The following is a 25,361-nucleotide window of genomic DNA, read 5'->3' on the forward strand; positions in this document are numbered from 1 at the left end:
ATTCCAGTTTAATTCCAAAAGCTCTCGCCCACCGAGCTAATGTCGTTGGTTGGAGACCCTTATATTAACGGTAATGAAATTTGAACAGATCCCTGTTAGGGAGAAAGTTCCAGCTTATATGAAACTCCATATGTGGGTGTATGATAATAAGAGCTAATTCTTAGTGCTTCTACGGGGTTAAGTATTGTGCCTTAACTCTTGTAAGAACTCTGTAAGGTAGGTGTTTTTTATTGTTCCCAGTTTACAAGGGAGCAAACTGAAGTCCAACCGAAATTAAGCAATTCGTTAAACAGTATATAGATAATAGGTTAGTTGTACGTATTACATAAAGCACATACATACGTAGGATTTTTTTTTTTTTACGTAGGTTTTTGTTTAAACATCTTTGTTGAGATATAATCACCCATTAAAGTGTATCATTTAGTGGTTTTTAGTATATTAGCTGAGTTGTGTCACCATCACCACTATCAAATTCCAGAACATCTTCATTACCCCAAAAAGAAACCCCATCCCCCTGAATCACTCCCGATTTCCCCTCAACTTCTTCAGCCCCAGGCGACCACGAATCTACTTGCTGCCTCTATAGATTGCCTGTTCTGGATGCTTCCTACAAATGGAATCATACAGTATGTGGCCTTTTGTGTCTGGCTTCTTTCATGTAGCACGTTTTGGAGGTTCATCCACATGTGGTATTTATCAGTACTTCATTCTTTTCTATGGCCGAATAATACTCCATTGTCTGGGTGTACCACATTTTGTTTATCCATTTACCAGCTGATGGATATTTTTGTTCCCCCCTGCCACTATTTGGCTATATGAATAATGCCGCTATGCACATTTGTGTATAAGTTTTCATATGAGTGTGTTTTTCTTTTTCTTGGGTAAATACGAGAGGAATTGTGGGGTCATATGGTCACTCTATGTTTGACTTTTTTTTTTTTTTAACCCACACTCGAGTTATTTTTTTTTTTAGTAAAATTTTTTTTTAATGTTTGTTTCTTTTTGAGAGAGAAAGAGAGATCAGGAGAGGGGCAGCGAGAGATGGAGGGGACACAGAGTCTGAAGCAGGCTCCAGGGGCTGGAGCTGTCAGCGCAGAGCCCAACGCGGGGCTCGAATTCACGAGCCGCGAGATCATGACCTGAGCTGAAATTGGGTGATTAACCAGCTGAGCCACCCAGCCGCCCCTATATTTGACATTTTGAGGAACTGCCGATTGTTTTTCCAAACTGGCTGCGCCCATTTTACATTCCCACCAGCAGTGTGTGAGGGTTCCAGCTGCTCTGCGTTCATGTCAACACTTGCTAGTCTTCATGACTGCAGTCATCCTAGTGGGTGTGCAGTGCTACCTCACTACAGTTTTGATTGACATTCCCCGAGTGGTTAGTGAAATTGAATCTCTCTTCACGTACTTCTTTGCACGGGCATATCTTCTTTGAAGAAATGTCTATTCCGATTCTATTTTCATTTAAACATTGGGTTATTTGTCTTTTTTATTCTGGAGAAGTTAAGGTTCTTCATATATTCTGGATACTAGCCCCTTATCAGATAAATGACTTGAAACTATTTTTTTCCCATTCTGTGGAATGTTTTTTTGTTTGTTTTTTGTTTTTACCTTTTTTATGATATCATGTGAGGTACAAAAGTGTTCAATTCTGGTGAAGTGCAGTTTGTCTGTATTTTCTTTGGTCTCTTATGCTTTTGGTTTTGTATCTGATTAGATTTTACCTGACCCAAGGTCACAAAGACGTACTCCTATTTTTCTTCTAAGAGTTCTGTTGTTTTAGCTCTTACATTTGGGTTTATGATCAACTTATTTTTTTTTTAATTTAACTTTTTTAATCTTTATTTATTTTTGAGAAAGAGAGAGAGACAGAGCATGAGCTGGGGAGATACAGAGAGTGAGGGAGACACAGAATGTGAAGCAGGGTCCAGGCTCTGAGCTGTCAACACAAAGCCCCATGTAGGGCTTGAACTCATGAACTGCCAGATCAAGACCTGAGCTGAAGTTTGACACTTAACCAACTGAGCCACTCAGGCGCCCCTCAATTTATTTTTTTTTAAGTTTATTTATTTATTTTGAGAGAGAGAGAGAGAGAGAGAGCGAGCAAGCCAGCACCAGCCGGGGAGAGACAGAGAGAGAGGGAGAGAAAAAGAATCCCAAGCAGCCTGTGTGCTCACGAACCGTGAGATCATGACCTGAGCTGAAGAGTTGGATGCTTAACTGCCTGAGCCAGCCAGGTGCCCTGGGCTTATGATCAGTTTAGAGCTTAGTCTTGTTTGGGCTGCTGTAACAAAATACCATAGACGGCATAGTTTATAAACAATGGAAATTAATTTCTTACAGTTCAGGAGGCTCTAAGTCCAAGAAAATGGTGCAGCAGATTAGGTGTGGTGGCTGGAGAGGGCTCTCTTCCTGGTTCCTAGCAGTAGCTTTCTCGCTGTGTCCTCACATGGTGGGAGGGGGGCTGGCAAGCTCTCTGGGGTCTCTTTTGCTAAGACACTAATTCCACTCATGAGGGCCCCACCCTCATGACCTAAGCACCTCCCAGAGGCCCCACTTCTAATACCATCATCTTTGAAGGTTAGTATTTCAGAGCACATTCACATGCATCTACTGAGATGATAATGCGTTTTTTATTTTATCTTATCCTATTGATATGATACATTACACTAATCATCAGATGTTAGTCCACCTTTGCATTCAGGATAAATCTCACTTGGTCCTGGTGTTGAACAGCTCTTTTTATGTGTTGCTAAATTTGTTTTGCTAATATATTGTTGAGGATTTTGCATCTATGTTTGTAAGAGGTAGTGGGCTGTGGTTTTCTTTTTTTGTGATGCGTTTGTCGTCAGGATAATACTGGGCTCATACAGTGAGGTGGGAAGTTTTCCTTTATCTTCCATTTTTTTGGAAGAGTTTGTGAAGAATTGATATTAATTCTTTGAATGTTTGGTAGAATCCACCAGTGAAGTGATCTGGGCCTGAGACTTTTTTTCCTGAGAAGTTTAAAAATTACTGATTCAGTCACTTGTTAGAAATTGTTAAGATTTTCTGTTTTTTCTTCAGTCAGTTTTGCTAGTTTGTATCTGTCTAGGAATATGTGCCTTTCATTTAAGTTCTGTTACTCAGTTGGCATACAGTTGTTCATAGTATTCCTTTTAAATATTTTGTGTTTCTGTAGAGTTGGTAGTGATATCCCCTCTTTCATTCCTCCTTTCAGTAACTGGAGTCTTTTCTCTTTCATTTCTTGGTCAAACTAGCTGAAAGTTTGTCAGTTTTGTTGATATTTACCAAAAACCAATTTTTGGTTTTGTTGATTTTTCTGTATTGATTTGCTATCCTGTTTTGCTAATTTCTACTTTAATCGTCCACTGTTTAAAAAAAAAAACAAAACTTCAAAGTTTATTTATTTTGAAGGAGAAAGAGAGCATGAGTCAGGGAGGGGCAGAGAAAGAGAGAGAGAGAGAGAGAGAGAGAGAGAGAGAGAGAGAGAGAGAGAGAATCTCAAGCAGGCTCCACACTGTCATTGCAGAGCCAGGCACGAGGCTCGAACCCACGAACCGTGGGTTCGTGACCTGAGCTGAAATCAAGAGTTGGATGCTTCATTGACTGAGCCCACCCAGGTGCCCCTGGCACAGTCATCCACTGTTTTTCATAACAGTCACCATAATGTAGTATTCTTCTTTCCTTCTCTCCTTTCAAAGGAGAAAGAGACACATGAGGCCCTTCAGAGCTACAATTAGCAAAATACACAATGTGCTGCTGTCCATCTCATACATATGGTTTTACCTGTGGTTCAAAATAGGAAAGAGCCAACAACTTAGTGTATTTGGCTTTGATTTTACACATCATATCTAGTGGTTGCCCAGGAGCTTGGGTGTCAATCCTTAGTCTGAGATGTTAGTTTTGTCCTGGGGTGTGAATTGCATTAGGTAGAATTTCCCCGTTTCTGTGATAAATATTGTTAAGCATTTCCTGTATGTCAGGCCGTGTCCTAACCCCAACACCTTTCCTGTAGACTGAACTTGTTCGGTGAGAAAACAGTCTATATAACAGATGTGTAAGGAAATAATGAATTTGCTAATTATTTCTTTCCTGCTAAACTTCAACTCAGTTAAAAGTCTTAGCTGTATTACTTTTTTAAAAACAATGATTTACTGCCGAGTAGAGACTAGGGTGGTGGAGGAAGCTAAGAAATATGAGACTTGGATCTGGCCCTTTGGAATTCTCAGTCTTTGGTGAGATAGACAAGCCATACCCTTGGGAAAAGCCAGGGAATCCTGGGAGGTGCCCTGGGCCCCATGCCAGGAGATGTGTTGGTATTCCAGTGCCTGAGAGAACACTGAGGCCTGGGATTGGTCCAGGAGGACGTGTGTTCACTCAGCAGAATGCCTTCCGCCACTGCTGTTATTCCTCGATAACAGTTCCTGTCTTCACTGCAGAGTGGCCATGATGCAATTAGCAAAGCAGGGAAGTTCAGTAGCTGGTGGACAGCAGTTGCCTCGTTCTGTTTGCCCTCCTCCCCTCTGGCCAGTACGTGGCATGTTCTGGGTATCTGTGGAGGCTGCGTAGCAACTGGCATCTCAAATCAAGAGAAAGCACTTCTAAGAAGTAGATGGCACTTTTATATCCCAAAAGCCCCATGGCAGTTTACTGTGTCCTTGGAAGAACGTTCAGTGTCATCTTTGGAAGGCAGCATTCAGCGTTCAGACTGAGCTCCCGCCAGAGAAACTGCCACTTGGCTCTGGCCACCCAACGCAGGTGGCAGAGGGCAGGCCGGAATAGGCATAAAGAGCGAAAGCCAAACCGCTGTGTCTGGCACGGGGAAGTAAACCTTCAAGGGGAAATGGACCAAAACGGCATGTGCTTGTTCTCACATTTACCTATAAATATGTCCACATACACGCCTGGCAGGTCATGTGTCACAGGACCCGTGGATGGTGCTACGTTAGGGCGCTTGGAAATCCGTTCAGAGTAATGAGAGTGGCGTTTTGGTGGGAACCCAGCTAGAGAATGTAATTTTATTCTGACCCAAATTATCTTCCGAACTTTCAGTTTTGCTTGAAGTCCTACACTTCCTGTTCTAGACCTGAGTGCTGTCATATGCTTGAGAAATCCCCCATGTTCTGTGTCAGAGGGTGGCTGCATTTCATGAAAGCTCCTAGCCTTTACTTAGTCTTACTTTGAGTGCCGTTGAGAGCAAAAGATGTGTTTCATTATCTGAGGCTTATAGCCAACGTTTATTTATTAGGCATTTAACTTTATAGAAAAATGAACTCAGTAGTTATCATCTTTATTTACAGCCAAATTAATATTTCAACCATGCCCATGTGCAAGCATTCATTTTCCTACATATTTCTGTAGTTAATGTGTAAATTCTATTTTCTATTTTTATACTAAATTAAAAATTTTTTAAGCTTATTTATTTATTTTGAGAGAGAGCGTGAGCAGGAGGGGCAGAGAGAGGGGGAGAGAGAATCCCAAGCAGGCTCTGCACTGCCAGCTCAGAGTCTGACCTGGGACTTGAACTCACGAACTGTGAGATCATGACCTGAGCTGAAATCAAGAGTTGGACACTTAACTGACCGAGCCACCCAGGCGCCCCGATTTTTATACTAAATTTTATCTCTTAAACACATTTCCATGTTTTGATATAATATACAGTATACGATCCTGTAAACACTAGTGTTTACTTCACAGAATGTGGAGGCTCTGGATCCACGAGGTCGAACCTTACTGCACCTTGCTGTTTCTCTGGGACATTTGGAATCTGCTAGAGTCTTGCTCCGACATAAAGCAGATGTTACAAAAGAAAATCGTGAGGGATGGACAGGCAAGTATACTTTTAAAATCAAATTGAAAACCTTTTGTTTTGCTTTCATCTGAAACCAAACTGAATAAAGGCCAGTCCCAATTATAGTTGTCCTCAGGTTATCTTTACCTTAAGACTCTTTCTCTCTTGGGACCAGGGACCGGGGTGAGTTGATGAGGGCCTTGGAGGCTTGCTGGCTGGCCTGCAGCACGATGGTCAGAATTGTGTCTTGGGCCAGAAGCCCTCAGTAGAGGGTGACTCCTATCCAGAAAGCAGCTCTGAGTACAAACCCTTGTACCATACACGAGTATGGAGGCCGGACTCCCTCTGAGGAATGTGATGTTAACTCCAGTGAATCTGTCAGCATAGGCAAAATCAAAAACAAATTATGGCTAAAAGTAGCCTTTTCCAGTGAAACCCTGGCATTTCACTTGACTGCAAGCTATCTATCATACTGTCGGTCAGAGTGATTTTATGTTGGCTGAACAAGGAGATGCATAAGCCCTACCTGCCCGATCCCCACGTGACCACAGTTGTGCGATCACACAGATAAAGCCAGCTCAGCTCTCTGAAGACACGCAGGATTTCAGAACCAGTGGGAGGAAAGGGGGTGTGGGGGGAGGATTGAAGTTGGTTTGATCAAGAGGCTACGAGTGCCGTATTTTCTTTTCACTGTTAAGAGCTAGCTTTAAGCAGCCATGGTCATAAAAGTGAGGTGGGACTGTAGCCTCTGTGTCTCTGAAGAAAATGTTAGTCTTTGATCTGTAGATTCTTTTCAGACTGGCTGAGGAATTTGTCAGAGAGCATGAGACTACTGGGCGATGACGTTTCACCATTTTGGTTTCTAGTTTTACACGAGGCTGTGAGCACTGGTGACCCCGAGATGGTGTGCGCCGTTCTGCAGCACCGGGACTACCACAACACGTCCATGGCCCTGGAAGGGGTGCCTGAGCTGCTCCAGAAGATTCTCGAGGTATCCATAAAAATCTGACCATGCCATAATGTGGGTCAATTGCTGACAGCATAGCCGGAGACACAATTGGACATCCACGTGTACCTTCGTGAGAGTTTTTGAGTCATAAACATGCTCTGTTTAATACCAAATAGTATTGTTGCTTATCTACTAAATGTATGAGGTCTTTCACAAATTACGTTTCTGGGTCACTAGACCTACCCTTTTAAGTGCTACTTAAACATGATAGCTTAAGACAAATATACATCAACTAATTTGTCTGGGTGCTCGTCTTCTTAACAGTGGCCTTCTGAGCACAGGTCATCTTGAGGAAATTGTGATGAGCATTGGTTACTGTACCGGGGTTTCCAGGGCCCGTGAGCTCCGATGTCTGTGTGCACCTTCTCCTTGCCACACCTGTTGACTCCAGCCATTAGCATTTTTTGACTTCAAATCTGTTGGCTTCATTTGTTGACAGCCCAGTGGCTTTTGGCCAGTAATGACAGTTATCTGTGAATTAAGGTTTATGGGCTCTGTGATGCTCGAGGGTCATTTTTATAGCAGTTTGCCTCCAGGCTCATCGACCATTTTGCATGACGGCTGCCATTTTTCAGACAGTCTTTGTTACCTGCAGCAACGTTCTTAGGAGTCAGTTGTGCAATATTCTCAGGGCAACAGGAGACAAGAAAGGACCTGTGCCTCAATCTTCCTGTCATTTATTCTCCATTTAAGCACATGAGTGAGCTTCCCAAAATGTCTCCAAAGATATTTGCCAGATAAGTCCGCTGCACAGCTTTAGTCAATGTATTTCTTGAGAAAAATTAACAGCTCTGTTGAGGAAAGGAACAGTTTTGCAATGAGTAAGCCAGTCACTGCCCGTTATCTGAGCACTCTTTTTTTTTTTTTAATTTTAATTTAAATGTTTAAAAAATTTTTTTTTTCCAATGCTTTTTATTTACTTTTGGGACAGAGAGAGACAGAGCATGAACGGGGGAGGGGCAGAGAGAGAGGGAGACACAGAATCGGAAACAGGCTCCAGGCTCCGAGCCATCAGCCCAGAGCCTGACGCGGGGCTCGAACTCACGGACCGGACCGCGAGATCGTGACCTGGCTGAAGTCGGACGCTTAACCGACTGCGCCACCCAGGCGCCCCTAAATGTTTTTAAATTTACATCCAAATTAGTTAGCATATACTCCAACAATGATTTCCGGAGTAAATTCCTTAATGCCCCTTACCCGTTTAGCCCGTCCCCCTTCCCACAACCCCTCCAGGAACCCTCAGTTTGTTCTCCATATTTATGAGTCTCTTCTGTTGTGTCCCCCTCCCTGTTTTTATATTATTTTTGTTTCCTTTCCCTTATGTTCCCCTGTTTTGTCTTTTAAAGTCCTCATATGAGTGAAGTCATATGATTTTTGTCTTTCTCTGACTGACTAATTTCACTTAGCATAATACCCTCCAGTTCCATCCATGTAGTTGCAAATGGCAAGATTTCATTCTTTTTGATTGCCGAGTAATAATACTCCATTGTGTGTGTATATATATACATATATATATATATATATGTATATATATACCACATCTTCTTTATCCATTCATCCATTGATGGACATTGGGCTCTTTGCATACTTTGGCTATTGTTGATAGTGCTGCTATAAACGTGGGGGTGCACGTGCCCCTTTGAAACAGCACCCCTGTATCCCTTGGATAAATACATAGTAGTGCAATTGCTGGGTTGTAGGGTAGTTCTATTTTTAGTTTTTTGAGGAACCTCCACACTGTTTTCCACAGTGGCTGCACCAGTTTGCATTCCCACCAGTTCGCAGTGCAAAAGAGATCCTCTTTCTCTGCATCCCCACCAACATCTGTTGTTGCCTGAGTTGTTAATGTTAGCCATTCTGAGAGGTGTGAGGTGGTATCTCATTGTGGTTTTGATTTGTATTTCCCTGATGATGAGTGATGTTGAGCATTTTTTCATGTGTCAGTTGGGCCATCTGGATGTCTTCTTTGGAGAAGTGTCTATTCATGTCTTTTGCCCATTTCTTCACTGGATTATTTGTTTTTTGGGTGTTGAGTTTGATAAGTTCTCTATAGATTTTGGATACTAACCCTTTGTCTGATATGTTGTTTGCAAATATCTTCTCCCATTCTGTTGGTTGCCTTTTAGTTTTACTGATTGTTTCCTTTGCTGTGAGCACTCTTTTTTAAAGACATATTTGTATGACACTCAAGCAAAAGCATTCCTAGAGATACTCCTTCTTCATGGGCTGCATGAATCCTTCCATGAAATACGAAATGGTTGTATGCATTGTTTTTAAACAGTTGTGTCTGGTGTGCAAAGACCAAGTGGGTTTATTGTTTTCTTATCTAACGTACCGGAGGAGGAACTAAAAACACATCTGCCCACTCAGCAAAACAGCAAATGACTTAATGTGGACTCACCCTGTTTTAAAAAATTCAGTGTAAAGGACTTTCTTTTCTTACCTGTATTGATCCATAGCAGTAAACTGCATTGTACTGTGCTCTCTGCTTGAAGGTGTAGACAGCCTGTGAATGACCTGTGTGCTCAGTGGCACGAGATGCTGTGGTTGACATTTTGTCTTTCAACAGTCTCCTTAAAACAAGCCCACCTTTTCTTGTGTGCTGCCCCTCAGAGGGCCTTTGCCCATCACTGGAATTCTGGTTTTACTCTAGGCTAGATCCTTGCCCTTCCTGTCCTGTCCTGTAAAAACTGACAAACCACGGGGGTGGGAAGGAACAGAACAACATCTGGGATTTCTAGCATTTCTCTTCTTGGATGGTAACTGCTGGACTTCTTAAGAGCTCTCCAAGAACCTTCTGTAAAAATTCCTGGCAGATCAGGGGCGCCTGGGTGGCTCAGTTGGTTGAGCATCCGACTTTGGCTCAGGTCATGATCTCATTGGTGGGTTCGAGCCCCACATCGGGCTCTGTGCTGACCGAGCCTGCTTTGGATTCTCTGTCTTCCTTTCTCTCTCCTCCTCCCCACCCCCAACCCCCTAACCCCCTATGTGTGCACACTCTTTCTATGTCAAAAATAAATAAACATTAAAAGAAAATTACAGAATTCATGGTAGGTCAGAAAGTCATCCTAAAACAGGGCTGCTCTGGTGGTGTAAAATTTTATAAAGCCAAGTACTAAAAGTTTAAGAGGAAAATGAGGGCAGAAGTCTCTTAACTGGAGGGAAAATCAATTTCCTGGGGAAGTGATGGCTGGCAGCCTCTTCTGGTTTCGAGGTCCAGTGAATATGAAGCACTTGCCAGCACACAAACTTTTACAGTCAAGTTCCCTGTAGAATAGACGGACTTGACATTCCTTTCTCGCTGCCCAGGACAGTCTGTTACCCACACTGCATGGCAGTGCGTAAGCCCATCTTCCAGGCTCATCTCTCTGCTACTGTTAGGAACCAGACTGTCCTAAATCAGATTTGATTTTATCCCCCTCTAACCTTGTTGCCTTCAGTTAACTTTATTGACTGTCTAGACATACTTTATATCGAGGTAAAATATCAGCCTGCGTATAAAATAAGCACTTATTTTTGACGGGTTTGCATTTTATGTTTCTTCTTATTTTCTCTGTTCTCTCCCCCTCCCCCTCTAAAACCTCATTAACCCTTACCATGTTTGCATTTAGTTTATAGCGCCAAGGGTCATTTACTTTAAACCTTTGTCCTTCAGGCTCCGGATTTCTATGTGCAGATGAAATGGGAATTCACCAGCTGGGGTGAGTGGCTCTGGGCTTAAAATTTATTTGTTTCCAGATGTATTGACCCTGAATAGAAGTTTATTTTTCCTTTCTAAGATTTTAATGTGTATATATTTTTAAGTCTAAGAAATGCATAGTAAAAAAATAAAGAAAAACCGTCACCTATAGTCTCACTTAAGCACAACTTAAGCTGTTAATGCTTTGGATGTTTTCCTTCTCGTTTTTGCCCCTACACACAGAGATTTTTCTCCCAAGTATCTGTAAATATAATATAGAGACAGTTTTTTCTCCACTTTTGTCACTTAATAGGAGACACTTGTCCATATTATTAGTTTTTTAAGATGTCACTTTAAATGGCTACAATTTTAGTAAGAAGATTTACCGTAATTTATTACTCATTTCCTAATGTGGTTCAACTTGCTTCTTTTAAACTTGTTATTAGAAAGAAGAGGAGGAGATGGATGTTGGAATAGCTTGATTTTTCACAAAGTGGATGTATTGCTCCAAAATCTTATGTAAGGCAAAGTGACTGACAGTAATTTTCATAGATGTTCCACTTTTATTCCTTGTAGATCAGTTAATAACAGCTCCTAACTCCCAGGCTGCCAGCCATTTCACTCTGACTTCCCTTCCAGGCAAGAAGTCACATTCGTAATGAAACATTTAAATGAAGTAAAAAAGTATGGGAAAGAAGAGAACTTCAGGTTCTTCTGGAAAACTCACAAGTTCTTCTCTCATGCACATATCTGCATTTTTCAGATATTTTAGGCTTGATATTTTGAGGGGCGGATATGCCAGTGTGTTAGGGCACAGCGACGTGGTAGGAGCAGCATATGTGAGCAAGAAGGCCAGATGGACACATTCGGTAGCCCTGATGATGGTCAAAAAGACAGGTCCGTGTTGGGATCAGGGATGTCCTTGGGAAATTCATGTGTCTGGACAAAGACACATCTGCCCCTCCATAAAGAGCTACAGAACAAAAGGTCCGTTTTTAGTTTTGAAAAGTGGCTTCCCTATTGTAAGTGGGGGAGCCACACCCAGTTCTGAGGGTCACCGTCATGCGTGCCGCTCCTGTCTTTTTATTATTAAAGCTGGAATCCTGATTCCTTGGGCCTGTGTGCTCTGCTTGGCCCTCGAGTTTTTCCTCAGTAGTACACTTCTCTTCTCCAGTGCCCTTGGTTTCCAGAATATGCCCGAATGATGTCTGTCGCATTTGGAAAAGTGGTGCCAAACTGCGTGTGGATATCACGTTGCTGGGATTTGAGAACATGAGCTGGATAAGAGGGAGGCGCAGTTTTATATTTAAGGGAGAAGGTGAGTGATTCTATTCAGTTTTCATAATCACTGTTCACACTAAGTGACAGAGTGATTTTTAATTTTTTTTTTGTTTATTTACTTTTTGAGAGAGAGAGAGAGAGAAACAGAGCTTGAGCAGGGGAGGGGCAGAGAAAGGGAGACAGGGAGACACAGAATCCGAAGCAGGCTCCAGGCTCTTAGCTGTCAGCACAGAGCCAGACACAGGGCTCGAACCCACAAACCGTGGGATCATGACCTGAGCTGAAGTCAGACGCTTAACTGACTGAGCTACCCAGGCACCCCGACAAGAGTGATTTTTAACCATCAAAATGTGTTTGCATTCCTGTACCTTATCTGATACTGTCTGGGGCATGTGTTTTATGTTTTTTGTTTTTGTTGGTTATTCTTGTTAATTATTCAACTCTCAATTCCTCTATTTCTTTTTTGGATAGTTCTCTCTCTCTCTCTCTCTCTGTTTCTCTGGGGTTTTTTTTTTTGTTTGTTTGTTTGTTTGTTTGTTTTTAAGGGGTCTTCTGGTAAGGACCGGAAAGCCTGCTAGACAAATTCTAAAGGAGCTGTAACACTTTGGATAGTTCTGTTCATTCTCTAGCCCCTATCATTACCACCAAACACTGTCACCATTTGGAATGTCCCACATTCCTGAGCCCAGAATTTGAGACTCTGTCTTGTATCTCTTTATATCCCCTCTGTAAGAAGGCATGATCCTCCTATCAGAGGGTGAGAAAAGTGGCATTGTCAGCCCAATGTTGTGCATAAATGATTTATGTTAATTGTGTAAATGGTATATTTTAAAAAGTACACAGATGTATTGCTAACAAATAATGCATATTGTTGTAAATGTCTGCAACTTTGGGGAAGACGGCCCCGAGCCTCCTGTGGGTTGTGGCAAACTGGCCGGATAATCCCCATGTAAGTAAGTGGTCAGTAATCATAGTATTCAGGTTTTATCTGGTAGGTGGCCCTTGGTGGGGGGCAAATGTGAAAGACAATGCATTTTAACTTTTGAGGCTTCCTTGTTTTTGCATCTTGCTGGCATGGCCCTTAGTTACGCTCTTGTTTCCGTTAACAGACAACCGGGCGGAGCTGATGGAAGTCAACCATGATGACAGGGTGGTCACCACCGAGCACTTTGACCTGTCCCAAGAAATGGAGCGCCTCACCCTGGACTTGATGAAGCCAAAAAGTAGGGAAGTTGAGAGACGGCTCACGAGCCCAGTCATTAACACCAGCCTCGATACTAAAAATATTGCTTTTGAAAGGTACGCATTTAGGTTCTGCATTTTAATGTCTGATCCCTTTACTGCCATCTTTGGTGGCATGTAGATATGAATTGGAAATTATGGGTGGATTGGGATTTCTCTAATACGGCATAATAAGCGCTAGTGGATTTTCAAGTTGCTCTCTGTTCTAACCAAAAAGAAGCCATAGCTGACATCCTCTTTCACAGATCATTTTATAGACATTAACGTTGGTTAAGTCTTGGAGAAACATCTTCATGCTCTTTTATGGGCCCTTTCTAATGGATTTTACTTGAATTTTATTTTTGTTTTGGTGTTTGGGGACCCACAAGACCCCCTAGTCCCAGACCATGGAGCTTTGCGAGTTTCTGGAAGCTAGAATTGACCCAGTATTGATTGTGGTTGTACTGATACTAGTCAGATCCACTCTTACCATATAGTTAAATGTGGTTCTCTTCCCCTGTGAGGCCTAATAGTTTAGAGCCAAGAGTCTGGAGGGATTGCAGTTCTATTCCAGACTCCACCAGAAGAAGCTTCTGGAGAGGTTTGTGCCTTGGTTCACCTGGATGAGAACACTGTCTCTGGTCATCTGCCTCTGAGCCCTGCAGAGGCATGAAGAGGTTCGGAATGTAAGGCAAGCGAAAGCTGTCAGAGCTGTTAGCCTGAGTGATTTCCCCACAGAACGCACTGAGCTGAGGGAATCTGTAAGAGCCCTGAGCGTTTGCCTAGGATGTCACATCCAGCTCTCTGTAAACCAAAGCAGCATAACCTGAGCTAACGTGGACACACATTATCCTGGATCTAGGCTTTCTTTACTCTTAATGGATATACTAACTCTCCTCTTTTTTTTCCTTTTTCTTTTCTTCTTTGTTTCCATAAAATATGTTACTGAGACAAACTTTTCTGTTGAGTCAAACATAAGACTCAAGTGCCCTTTTTCTTCTGATTTAGATGGAGCTGTGGAATTAGGGCATCTGTTAGCAGTAGAAGAGAAAGCCAAATGCCAGCCCACGTGGTGTCCCAGTACTGCTGCTGTGTTGGCAGCGGTAGCCCTGGGAGGCAGGCTCAGTCCCCCATCACCAGTCTCCTGGCACCCCAGCCTTGCCAGGTGACGGCTGTCTGTCAGGAATGGGCCGTGGCTTTACCTGGTAGCATCTCGGGAAGACTCCTTCAGGCTTCGGCACACACCTCTGTAGACAGGGAGGGCCCCTGAAGCAAAGGGCTCTGTTCGTAAAGCTGGGAAATAGCGGGCCCTGTCCTCAGTGCCACGGCCCGGCTGCGGAGGTGGAAGTTGGAAGGACTGAATGCCATTGGCAGGGCTGCTAAGTAACCATGTGGCTTTGGGGAGGTGGCTCTGTCTCTCCACGTTTCTGCTTCCTTACCTGAAAGAAAGAAAGGAGTGAATCTCGGGATGACGTTGCTAAAGCCCCCACGACTCTACGATGCCATGAGGAGAGCCGCCGTTCCCTCTGGGTCATCGGCAGAGTTGCTAGAGTCACTGTTCTGACATGTAACTTACAAAGCGTGTGCCCATTACTGGCGGCTACCCCACGGAGGGCAAATGGGAAACGGTGGCACTTCCCATTTTTACTGAGGGCTGAGGCACCTCTGGGATTTGTATGGTCACTAGTTCTTCAGACGGTTCAGGTTAACCTCCTTTGGCAACTGACAGTGGGTCTCTGAGAGGATTTCTGGAAAACAGCTGCTTTTTTTCTGTGGTGCTCAGAACTCAGTATATGCAGTCAGTGAGCTGCTTATGCATCGAGCAAGGGTTTGAGCCACTTGAGTGTGAGATTTGCTGGTAGAGAAAGTGCACACCTCCTTACTGGAGGTGGGAGCATGCGTTTGATTGACTTCAGAAGGTGTGCTCTCTTAGGAGAGTCGTTTTCATCCATTTCTTTCTTCTGATCTGTTGCTGAGAGCTTGATGCTTGCTTCCTGCATGAGTTTTTGGCCTGCCAGTATGTCCCCTCTGGCTGCAGTCTGGGTTTTTCTCTTCTCTGAAAGAGTATGCTCTGGCAACCTAAAACAGAACATTCTCTGCTGCCCTCAGAGCCTCTCTCTGAATTGCATAGCAGCCTCCAAGCCACAGGGCTTGCTCAGCGGCTTTTGGTGTGGCAGCCTCAGCGGAGAAGGGCAGAGGTAAAAATGCAGAGGGGGAGCTGGGTCTTGCCCTGTCATCTTCAGATGCCTCTGTGCCTAAAGTTAATCAAGGGTTGAGGAGTTATTAGAATTTTGGGCTTAAAATAGGATGCCGAATTTAATAACCAAGCTGTCAGCGTGGGGATGGAAAGGGAGGCAGAGCAGCCAGGATTGCCAGTTGAGCGGATGCAAAGGAGTGAGCAGCCTAGTGGTCTCCAGGGAGAGGGGGCGGCTCCGTCTCCCCAGCATGCTCACGGGATGAAGTGGGGCAGATGGAGTCATCCTTTGGTACCTCGGCAGACCGTGTGCCAGAAAGCAGTCCTTTCCCAGGCCAGAATATCAAGTGACTAGGTGAAAGGCAAGGAACCGAGGACTGACTTTGTTAACTATAAAAGGACGATCTTGATTTTCAATTATTGAAGCCTAAGAGGGGACTCTGGTTTGTTAATCAGTGTGGACCCTGCCCCCCCCCCCGCCCCCAGGATTGCGGTTTTGTTTCTGAAGTGTAAAGTGGAGATAGCTAGCATTTGGTGTAATCCCTTTGGGGTTTCCCTCTCTCCCTCCGTGGGTCATGCTGCACTAATTGTGGACAACTACTTGGAAAATTAAAGCCCTGGTCCTTCCTTTCTCTGATGAGCTGTAACATACACATAAAACTCTGTATGCCCTGTCTGGACTAATGAAACTGGAAACACGAGACGCAAATTACACGGATCTTTGTGAGCTGGCTAATCTGCTGGCTCCCGGAGCTTCCTGCGTGATGTCCCCACTTTCCTCTGGGGTCAGGGTGGAAGGCAGGCAGTTGTCCTACGCAGGGCCAAGTGCAGCAGTCACAGTGGAGCTAGGATGTGATGTCCTAGACAAAAGGGCAGACCAGGCTTTTCAGGGCTTCCCTGTGAGTGGTAGTATTTCCCAGGACGCGCTGCTTTGAAAAAGAACCAGAACCTCTTGGCTGCTCTTGGTTCCTAAATGCATTTTTCCCCAGGAGTATGTTGAGTCGAATAACTGGGTTTTCAGGCACTTTAGCAGTGCTGTCGTTGCTGCTGGGATGCTAGGCTACTTTAATAGCAGTCCTACAGACCTGGAGTCATTGTGTGGGCTGGAAAACTGCTTTCAACATCCTTTCCCCTGCTGCACCAAACCTGGTAAAACGTATGACTCCCAAGCCATTTTGCAGGCATTAATGGCTTCTCCAAGCAGCTCGCCACAGTGAGGAGTTCCTGCCCCACCCGCTCTCTCCTGAGGAGCAGGATGGTCTGTGCCTCGTTGTTCTAAGAATTCCTCAGTTGAGATGTGGCTGCTCATGGGGACAGAGCCACTGATGTCCATACCCACAGTTAAGGTGATCCGGATAAATGCTCTGACCCAGATACCACCTCGTGGCAAGCCCCTGGACGCTGGTCATCGTCACTCATTTCTTTAGGACAGCTGTCCAGTCAATGTCACCACCTTTGTCGCCTGTGCTGGCAGTTTTTGTAAAGACGCCAAGAACGGAGGCTTTCTATGCCAGGGGTGAGGCGAGCTGATTAGTAACAGTGGGAGGGGGTGGGGCTACTTAAGCCATCTGTCACTGAGAGCATCCTTTTGTGGACAATAGGACCGTAATCTCCAAGTGTCCTTCACCAACTTAAGCTGGGGGAAATAAACTGTAAAGGCTGCAGGGATAAATCTGAATGGCATATTGTACATGTAGAAATTTGTGGTGTTCACTTTTTATCAGAACTAAATCCGGATTCTGGGGCTGGAGGACAGATAAAGCAGAAGTTGTTAATGGTTACGAAGCAAAGGTAAAAGGAAACTCTTAAAATAAGATTTAATATAGCTATTTAGCTTCTATGCAAATGAGGAGTCTGTTCAGATTTTTTCATGCATCTGTGCCATGGAGATGCTCTGGGGGAAAAAATGCTGCTTAGTGTCTCTCACGTGGATTTGTATCTGATCTGATGTGCAGAAAATGGGCTCGCATGTCCTGAGGAGGTCCCTAGGTATGCCAAAAGAGAAACTATGTCGTAGAGAAATGAACCCGGGTGCCAGTTGTCCCCAGAGGAGTGACTGTTCCTTTAATTCTTTAAGCAGAAAAAGAAAGGATTAGACTGAAACCTGCATGTTGATCTTTTTTTTTTTTTTTTTAATAACCTGAGTGGGTTAAAAAAAAAAAAAAAAAAAGTAAAGTAGCTTTAATGAGCCTCCATTTTCGTAGTCAGCCTAATTGGACCCAGTGGCCTGACACCCACTTACATGACATCAGTGCGTTAAGAACGTAGTTGTCATAGTGCAGACAACTGTCAGTCGAGTCATCTGGCATCTTGTTAGCTGGGACGCCTCTGTCTCCTGGCCTTTCGTTAGCCCTGCAGTACAGCAGGGACTGATGGCTCCCATGCCGGAGTGCGGTGCCGCAGGATCCTCTGGTGACCTCGGAGGGGGCAAAGAGGCTTACGTCATGCTCAGCGAGACACATTTAGACACAGTCGTTCCACTGCTTCCTCAGTCTTTGAACGTTGGGAATCCACGTATGGCATACAGCTAATTCTCTGTTTACCGTGAGATTTGATCTTCCAGACCCCCAAATTTCTCAGTCAACCTTGACAACAGAGCATTCACTCTGGCGGTGAAAATAATTTTTTGTCCATCGATGGAATCCCTTTTAAGTAGTGACTCGCTGGTTTCCTCTGAAGCCTCACAGGTAGAGAGAACCTTGTGTTCATTCCGTTTTCCTTCTGCCCAGCAGATGGCTGTCTAAGTCCGTCCTATTATAAGATCGCCACAAATCAGCAGAGAAGTACGTGGGGCCAGTTTGGGTGCCTTAGCGCTAGAAATCCAGCTGGGAGGCCTCAACATCAGGACATTTGTTTGAGAGCGATTAGCAACACAAAGGGCAGGCAGGGAGATGCAGCCCGTCCCTGCCCCGTTTACTCCTCGGTCTTTAAAACTGTCAGAGATGCCAAGTAGTTGCTGATGCATTTCTAAGTTGATTAGCTTGTATATTTTCTCGGAGGGATCCTAATGATTGTCAACCATTTCTCATTTTTATTTTGCTGGAATTTTTTTTTTCTTTTCTTTATTTTTTGGCTTCAGCATTCTTGCTCTTGCTATGCTTATTTTTTGAGTTTTGATTCCCTGTGTCACTGTTTTCTTTTGCACACGTTTCCCAAGGTTTACACAGTAAACAATGTGAGTGTGATAACCAAAATCCGGACAGAACACCTGACCGAGGAAGAAAAAAAGAGATACAAAGGTAATTCTCCCCGCTTTTCCTTAGGCTAGAGAGAGCCTTTGTTGGTTTCGTTCATTTTGGGGGTTAACATGATCAGGTCAGGCTAATCCTCGCCCTAACTTCCTTTTTACAAAAGTCTCCTTTAGACTGACCTGTTCTTGAAGGTATTACCTGTAGTTAGCTTCAAGGGGAGTTAAAGCCATTCAGGCGAATCGTTGCCGAAGAAACAAGAAGGCAGGGAAGGTAGTTAAGGATATCGGAGACTAGTTCTCACCAGAATGAGTGATTTAGTCCAAACTCTCACCGTGAAAGATTTGGACAGAACCGGGGCTGTGAGCCAAAGCATTGCCAATACGTGGTTGTTCTCGCACAGCCCCACCGGTGGCCAGTCTTGTGGCCTTGTGAAGTTACCTGCACCCTCTGTGGCTCAGGTCCCTCAGCAGTGAAACGGCGGTGCTTGGGAGGATGAGATGAGCTTCCTCACGCAAACCTTTGAGACGTTCCCTCAGTGAGGCCAGCGCTCAGTTACTGTTTGCCGCCCCCACTGCCACCAGGACTCTGGTTTGACAGATAAGGACCCTGCGGCCCAGTCAGCCTCACTCCTGAATCCAAACTCTTGCTGCTTTTCTGCTTTACTTCTTGTAGCTGTTGTTCATCTAGGTTAGAGACCCTGATAAAAAGTATGTCCTAGAAGGGATAAATTAGCCGATGGTTGACTGTGGATGATTTTGCCACCCTATCCATAAATGGACTTCCTGATGTAGGTGGCTGGGATCCAAAACTTTAAGATAGCATGAGAATCTCTTTCTGTAGTCACAAGTAAGGTATAATATTAGACATTAAACCTTTCCCCCCTTCTGTAGCGGACAGGAACCCCCTGGAGTCTTTGCTGGGAACCGTGGAACACCAGTTTGGTGCTCAAGGGGTAAGTGGAAGCAGCGAGTTCTCAGGTTCAACAAAGGACATGACTTTTCTGTGCCGCGATGGCATTTACTGAATCCTGAACAGGCCACTCTGGCTGCAATGCTGAAGAGCGCTCCCAAGCCAAAACTCGAGATACTCTTTTAGAAGAGAATTAGAGGGGCGCCTGGGTGGCGCAGTCGGTTAAGCGTCCGACTTCAGCCAGGTCACGATCTCGCGGTCCGTGAGTTCGAGCCCCGCGTCAGGCTCTGGGCTGATGGCTCGGAGCCTGGAGCCTGTTTCCGATTCTGTGTCTCCCTCTCTCTCTCTGCCCCTCCCCCGTTCATGCTCTGTCTCTCTGTCCCAAAAATAAATAAAAAACGTTGAAAAAAAAATTTAGAAGAGAATTAGATGAATCTTGCAGGTAAAAATTTTAGAGGAGGGTTGTGACTGTAGAAGGTGCCTTCTCATCTGTAAACTTAAACAGGATTCAGGACTTTTTATTTCAACCGAGTGCCTTCACAGACATTTTCTGACTTGATCAGAAATTTCTAACTACATTTCTACATTTCTAACTACATGAAGTTGGTACAGTCGATCGCAGAGGGTCAGAGAAATGAGATTCCCTTTCCAGTGTCCTGAGCGAGAGCATGACAGATGTGGAACTTAAACTCCCATGCCTTCCAGATCTTCCATGCTGTCAGATATTTCTTTCTCTGTTTCTATAATCAGGAGATAAAAATGCAAAGGAGAGCGGAGAAATGTTTTGACACGGGGAAACCCATTAGGCTTGCTACATAATGCCTTTATAGATTTTCAGCGCAGTCACTGAAAGAAAAGGGGAGAGGAAATGACTCGAACTTCCTGATCTGTAGTTGGTTAACGTGTCCGCCTCAGAGGCTGAGTGCTGTAGGCCTCCACTTGGGAGCACCATTTGGCATTTCTAATTCCCCCGAGTTCTGGCTCGGCAGGACCTCACCACAGAGTGTGCCACCGCCAACAACCCCACGGCCATCACGCCGGATGAATACTTTAATGAAGAGTTTGATCTGAAAGACCGGGACATCGGAAGGCCGAAGGAGCTCACGATTAGAACGCAAAAGTAAGACTCAGCGGCCATTTTCAGCTTACAGATTCTTGTCTCAGAAGTTCTGCTGTTTCCTGGTGTCCTGTTGTCATTTTTGTGTCCCCTTCCTTTAAACATAATTTGAAGTTACTTCACCTGATAAAAGCTAACAGTAGATTGCCCATCTTCTTATTAAGCCCTTCTCCAAATAGAATAGAGATGGGATGTAAGAATTCCTTGTGTTTTTTGCTGCCAACAAGCTTCAGCTGATCAAATGAAATGATCGCACCAGCTGTCAGCTTCTTCAGTCAATTCAGACTGCTGCAGGGGGAGGTCACAGGGCAGGCCGTTTCTCCTGATTGCCAGATTGCACGGTGATCTGCATTCTTCACGGGTCTCGCCCCTTCCCTGCTCCGCATTAAGAGAAGTACGGTGACTGGGCAGACGGGGCAGTGAGGAAGCTGGTGTTGTCTAGCTGGCTGCGTAGAAGCGGTCCCATTTCTCTGGGGACGACGGCCTCAGCCTTGTGTCGGTCGGTCCCGCAGGTTTAAAGCGATGCTGTGGATGTGCGAGGACTTTCCGTTGTCCCTCGTGGAGCAGGTCGTCCCCATCATTGACCTCATGGCCCGAACTAGCGCTCACTTTGCGCGGCTCAGAGATTTCATCAAGCTGGAGTTCCCACCTGGATTTCCTGTCAAGATAGGTACCGTCTACCATCTGGAAACCCCGGAGCATCTGTAGGCTTTTGTGGGTGACAGGATGTGCTTCCGGGCTTCGGAGCATTTGAGGCAAAGGTAGCAGGCGGCAGCTGATCAAATGATCAGGCAAAGGTAGCAGACCTGATGGAGCAGGCCACAGTTACCCTCTCGCTTACCACGGCTGGAGAAGTGTCATGGTTCTTGGTTCTTTTGCATGTCAGAATTAGATCCCCCAGCCACCACTTCTATTTACCGATGATGCTAACAGATGTAAAAAGGCACAAAAATGTGACACCTTCATTGTTTTCATGTCAAACCTTACTTAAGTTAAGCATCAGATCAGATAGTTTCTTGAGGAAGACCGTGGACACCATCAGTATGTTTTAGGGCCCGCACTGGAATGCCTAACACCATCTATAACACATACAACTTGTAAGGAACTTAAATTTTGGACAGTTGCATATTTGTGACACATTGTTCAATGCCGGCTCAACCACTTATTCACTGTGATCTAGGAAAAGTTGCTTAACCTCTCTGAATCTCAGTTTCCCCATCTGTATATCGGGGAGGGTTGTTATGTTAGGGAAGTCCTACTTATAAAAAGTATTTGACATTGACTTATAAAAAGTATTTACTAGCACTGTAAGCACTCAGAAAATGATGGCTACTGTTATTATTCGCATAAAGTTTATTTATAAAAGCTTTTATTTTGTTAGAAATTCCTTTGTTTCATGTCTTAAATGCACGGATTACATTTGGAAACGTTAATGGCTGTAGCACTGCTGAAGAAACTGGATCTCAGAATGTGGAGGGGACCCAGGTGGATTCAGGTAAAGAAAAGTTGGGGCTTTGTGATTTAAAACACACACACACACACACACACACACACACACACACACATATTCAGTTATTATAAACTAATTATTCACTTTGACATTGGAGTGTCTTATGAAGTAGATCTCTGCTCTGAATGAGAGAAAAGTTTAGATTTCATTTAGAGTGCGTGAAAAAACAACTTGTAGAATATGACCCCACTTGTATTAAAAAGACAGCATAGTCCTAAGACCCAACTTTATTGAGGTGTATGAATGCTCCCACTGTAAGTGTGACAGTTCAGTGCATTTTTTAAAAATGTATATTTTATTTTATTTTTGAGAGAGAGCATAAGCGGGAGAGGGGTGGAGAGAGAAGGGCAGATCCAAAGTTGGCTCTGTGCTGACAGCAGAAAGCCCGATGCAGGGCTCAAACTCAAGAACTTCAAGATCATGACCTGAGCCAAAGTCAACGCTTAACTGACTGAGCCACCCAGCTGCCCTTAGTTTATGTATTTTACAGTTTATTTACTTATTTTGAGGGAAAGTGAGTTGGGGAGGGGTAGAGAGAATCCCAGTCAGGTTCTGCGCTGTCAGTGCAGAGCCTGATGAGGGGCACAACCTCAACAACCCTGGGATCATGACCTGAGCCAAAATCAAGAGTTGGAAGCTCAACTAGCCACTCAGGTGCCCCTAGTTCAGTGCCCCTAGTTCATTTTAACAAACGTGTGTACCCATGTAACCACCACCACAATCAAGATGTAGAATAATTCTGTTACCCCCCAAAATTTCCTTAGGCTCCCTTACCTTCCATCCAAATTCTTTTGGATGCTACTGTAAATGGATTATTTACTCAATTTTATTTTCTAGTTACTCATTGATAGTTTATAGAAACATAACAATTTGTTTTCGTTTTTGTTTTTTTTCACTGTGTAAAAAATAGTGTTCTGTGTCTTGGGCTAGTTGAGGGATACATAGACATGTTATTATCTTTTTATTTTAGTTTACAGACCTATACTTTTTTCATGTGTTTACCATATTTCATAAAAAGGAAAAAATACAAAGAGATCTTGATGTGACTGAGTATACACACATATGCACTGCATTCCTCAAAAGACATACAAGTAAACACTGGTTACCTCTGGACTTTGGAAATAAGAGAAAGAGGGTGGAGAGAGAGAGAGAAATCTTTATTTTTCTTGACTATGAGTTAATTTTATTACTAAAATTAAAAAAACAAAAACAAAAAGGCGGTATTTTGGTACTTTTCTCTGTCAAGGTTTTTCTTTCTCAAAATCTCTCACATAATAGCAAGCCTTGATTTTAATCATTTTAATTCTCTCATTTTTTTAACTGAAAATGTTTTTATAAATTTTAAATTATAAACGGGGGTGCCTAGGTGGCTCAGTCAGTTGAGTCCGACTTCAGCTCAGGTCACAATCTCACAGTCTGTGGGTTCAAGCCCCGTGTCGGGCTCTGTGCTGACAGCTCAGAGCCTGGAGCTTGCTTCAGATTCGGTGTCTCCCTCTCTCTCTCTGCCCTTCCCCCACTCATGCTCTGTTTCTGTCTCTCAAGGGTGAATAAACATTAAAAACAATTTTTTTTAAATTTTAAATTATAAACGTAAAATGGAACTTCATTTTACTGATTCAGGCACCGGACTGTCACCCCTTGTGTTTCAGCTTCCCAGGTCACAAACTTTGAGGTTGATCAGTCTGTTTTTGAAATCCCGGAATCTTATCACGTTCAAGACAATGGCAGAAATGTGCATTTACAAGACGAAGATTACGAGATAATGCAGTTTGCCATCCAGCAGAGTTTACTGGAGTCCAGCAGGAGCCAGGTGCCTTTATCAGAACAAATGGCAGGGAAGGGGAGGTTTCCAGTTTTAGCTAACTCAGAAGACTCACCCTACATAACGAGTTTGGTGTAGTCACGGTATTTACAGAGATATTTTCTGCACCTGGTCTTCCACAAAAGCATCTTACATGACACCATCTGCACAGCCCCCGTTAGGAGCATTCACAGGATGTCTCCTGATAGACTTTCCTTCCAGGTTCACCCATGCAGCCAATAACCATGTATTTGTCAGATGGAGTGTGCTAAGTTTCTAGTACTGAAACTGTAAGTCCATGCCAGTTCACATCATTGTACTTTTTCTGGAATATCGTCCATGTGTTGGTAGGTCTCATAAGACTGCATGTGGATTTAAATCCCAGCTTTCTTCCCATGGCAGACCAGTCACACTGTTGTGGCCGCTCAGTAAGTGTGTGATGAAAACAGTGGCTGGTTCTTTGTTAAATTTTGTTTTTTGCTCAAATGTTTTATTGCATTGTAAGGGGCATAATCCCAAACTCTGGCAGAGTGCCTAGCTAAGGGTGGAGCTAAGGATAGGGCAGACCAGCATGAGAACACTTGCCCTCTGTCTTTTCAGGTGAGTCTTTCCCCAGGTCTCCTCGCCCAACATCAGTCCTTCCATCCCGACAGTGTGGTCCCCTCGCCCAACATCAAGTCCTTCCATCCCTGCCCCCCCGTGGCTCTCCTTGACACTGCTGGGGTCCGGACTGCTTCTGTTTCCACCACCTTTTGGCGTGTCCTGGGCTCCGGGAGCCTGTCTGTTGGTTTGTTTCTTGTTTCCTTCCATCATTCGTCCAGCATGTTTGCAGAGTGGAAATTCCGTGGTGAAGCGGCCCCAGCCCCCGCACTCACAGGTCGGCTAAGCTTTGAGAGGGGCACCCTCTCAACGCTCCGGTGTCCAAGCTCAGATTTTTGGCATTCTGGTTTTATTCTGGAGACTCAGAGACTGGGCAGTGTGAGCCCTACCCACGTCCATTTCCCATGGCTCCATTCTTAGAACCATTCAGTTGCTGCTGGGCCAAGGACCACACCCACGGCCAGCATATTCCCTTTGTGAGGCCTCCTGGGAGAAGACTCAGTGCCTGGACATCACGGTCAGTCCAGTACGCTCTCCTTCCCCTCAAATAGTGAGCTTATTTTCCCCCCTAATACCTGCATAAACCTTTGTTGAGCATAAATTTTGCAAAGGGGAGTAGCCAGAGTCAAAGATGACAAATATTGAATTAGGTAGTGTCACCTTGCTTAAAGGAGTTGTCTGCTTTGTTCATTTAAACTTTGCCCAGAGCTGTTCTGATAGACTGTTTTGTGTCAAGTATGAGAGGCTGTGGGTGTTCATCACAGCAGCATACCATATACCACCTGACAGTTAGGTGTCGTTTTTGAGATGACCCAAGTCCCTGTTCGTTTTTCACACAGTGCCACCAATAATGGGCATGTCAACATTTCCAGTTTTGTTCTTGCCACTTCCATTTCCTAATCGGTACGACACCTGTTCCTTCTAGGAGGTATTCATGTCCATCACATTTGTTTTTTGTAGGAACTTTCAGGACCAGCTTCGAATGGAGGGATCAACCAGACATACGCCTATGACGCCCAGTTTGAGAGGTGACTGGCATGACTCTTAGTGATT

General features: G+C 44.3%; 1 protein-coding gene and 1 non-coding gene across 2 annotated transcripts in view; one reads left to right on the top strand and one right to left on the bottom strand.

Moving 5' to 3' along the window:
• Positions 1-25,361, top strand: part of ANKRD13A (ankyrin repeat domain 13A) — a 32,987-nt gene that overhangs the window by 4,863 nt on the left and 2,763 nt on the right. The window contains exons 2-14 of the mRNA XM_007092348.2: positions 5,703-5,835; positions 6,663-6,787; positions 10,461-10,506; positions 11,659-11,802; positions 12,875-13,064; positions 16,905-16,971; positions 18,338-18,419; positions 19,262-19,323; positions 20,270-20,400; positions 20,910-21,067; positions 21,779-21,892; positions 23,557-23,717; positions 25,269-25,336. Coding sequence (XP_007092410.2) covers positions 5,703-5,835; positions 6,663-6,787; positions 10,461-10,506; positions 11,659-11,802; positions 12,875-13,064; positions 16,905-16,971; positions 18,338-18,419; positions 19,262-19,323; positions 20,270-20,400; positions 20,910-21,067; positions 21,779-21,892; positions 23,557-23,717; positions 25,269-25,336 — 1,481 coding nt within the window. The remainder of the gene's footprint in view (positions 1-5,702; positions 5,836-6,662; positions 6,788-10,460; positions 10,507-11,658; positions 11,803-12,874; positions 13,065-16,904; positions 16,972-18,337; positions 18,420-19,261; positions 19,324-20,269; positions 20,401-20,909; positions 21,068-21,778; positions 21,893-23,556; positions 23,718-25,268; positions 25,337-25,361) is intronic.
• Positions 12,309-12,370, bottom strand: LOC122232840. Its single transcript, XR_006210251.1, has one exon. It is a non-coding gene; the product is annotated as a U7 small nuclear RNA (small nuclear RNA).

Source organism: Panthera tigris, chromosome D3, assembly GCF_018350195.1.
Source record: "Panthera tigris isolate Pti1 chromosome D3, P.tigris_Pti1_mat1.1, whole genome shotgun sequence".
In the NCBI taxonomy this organism is placed as follows: Eukaryota; Metazoa; Chordata; class Mammalia; order Carnivora; family Felidae; genus Panthera; species Panthera tigris.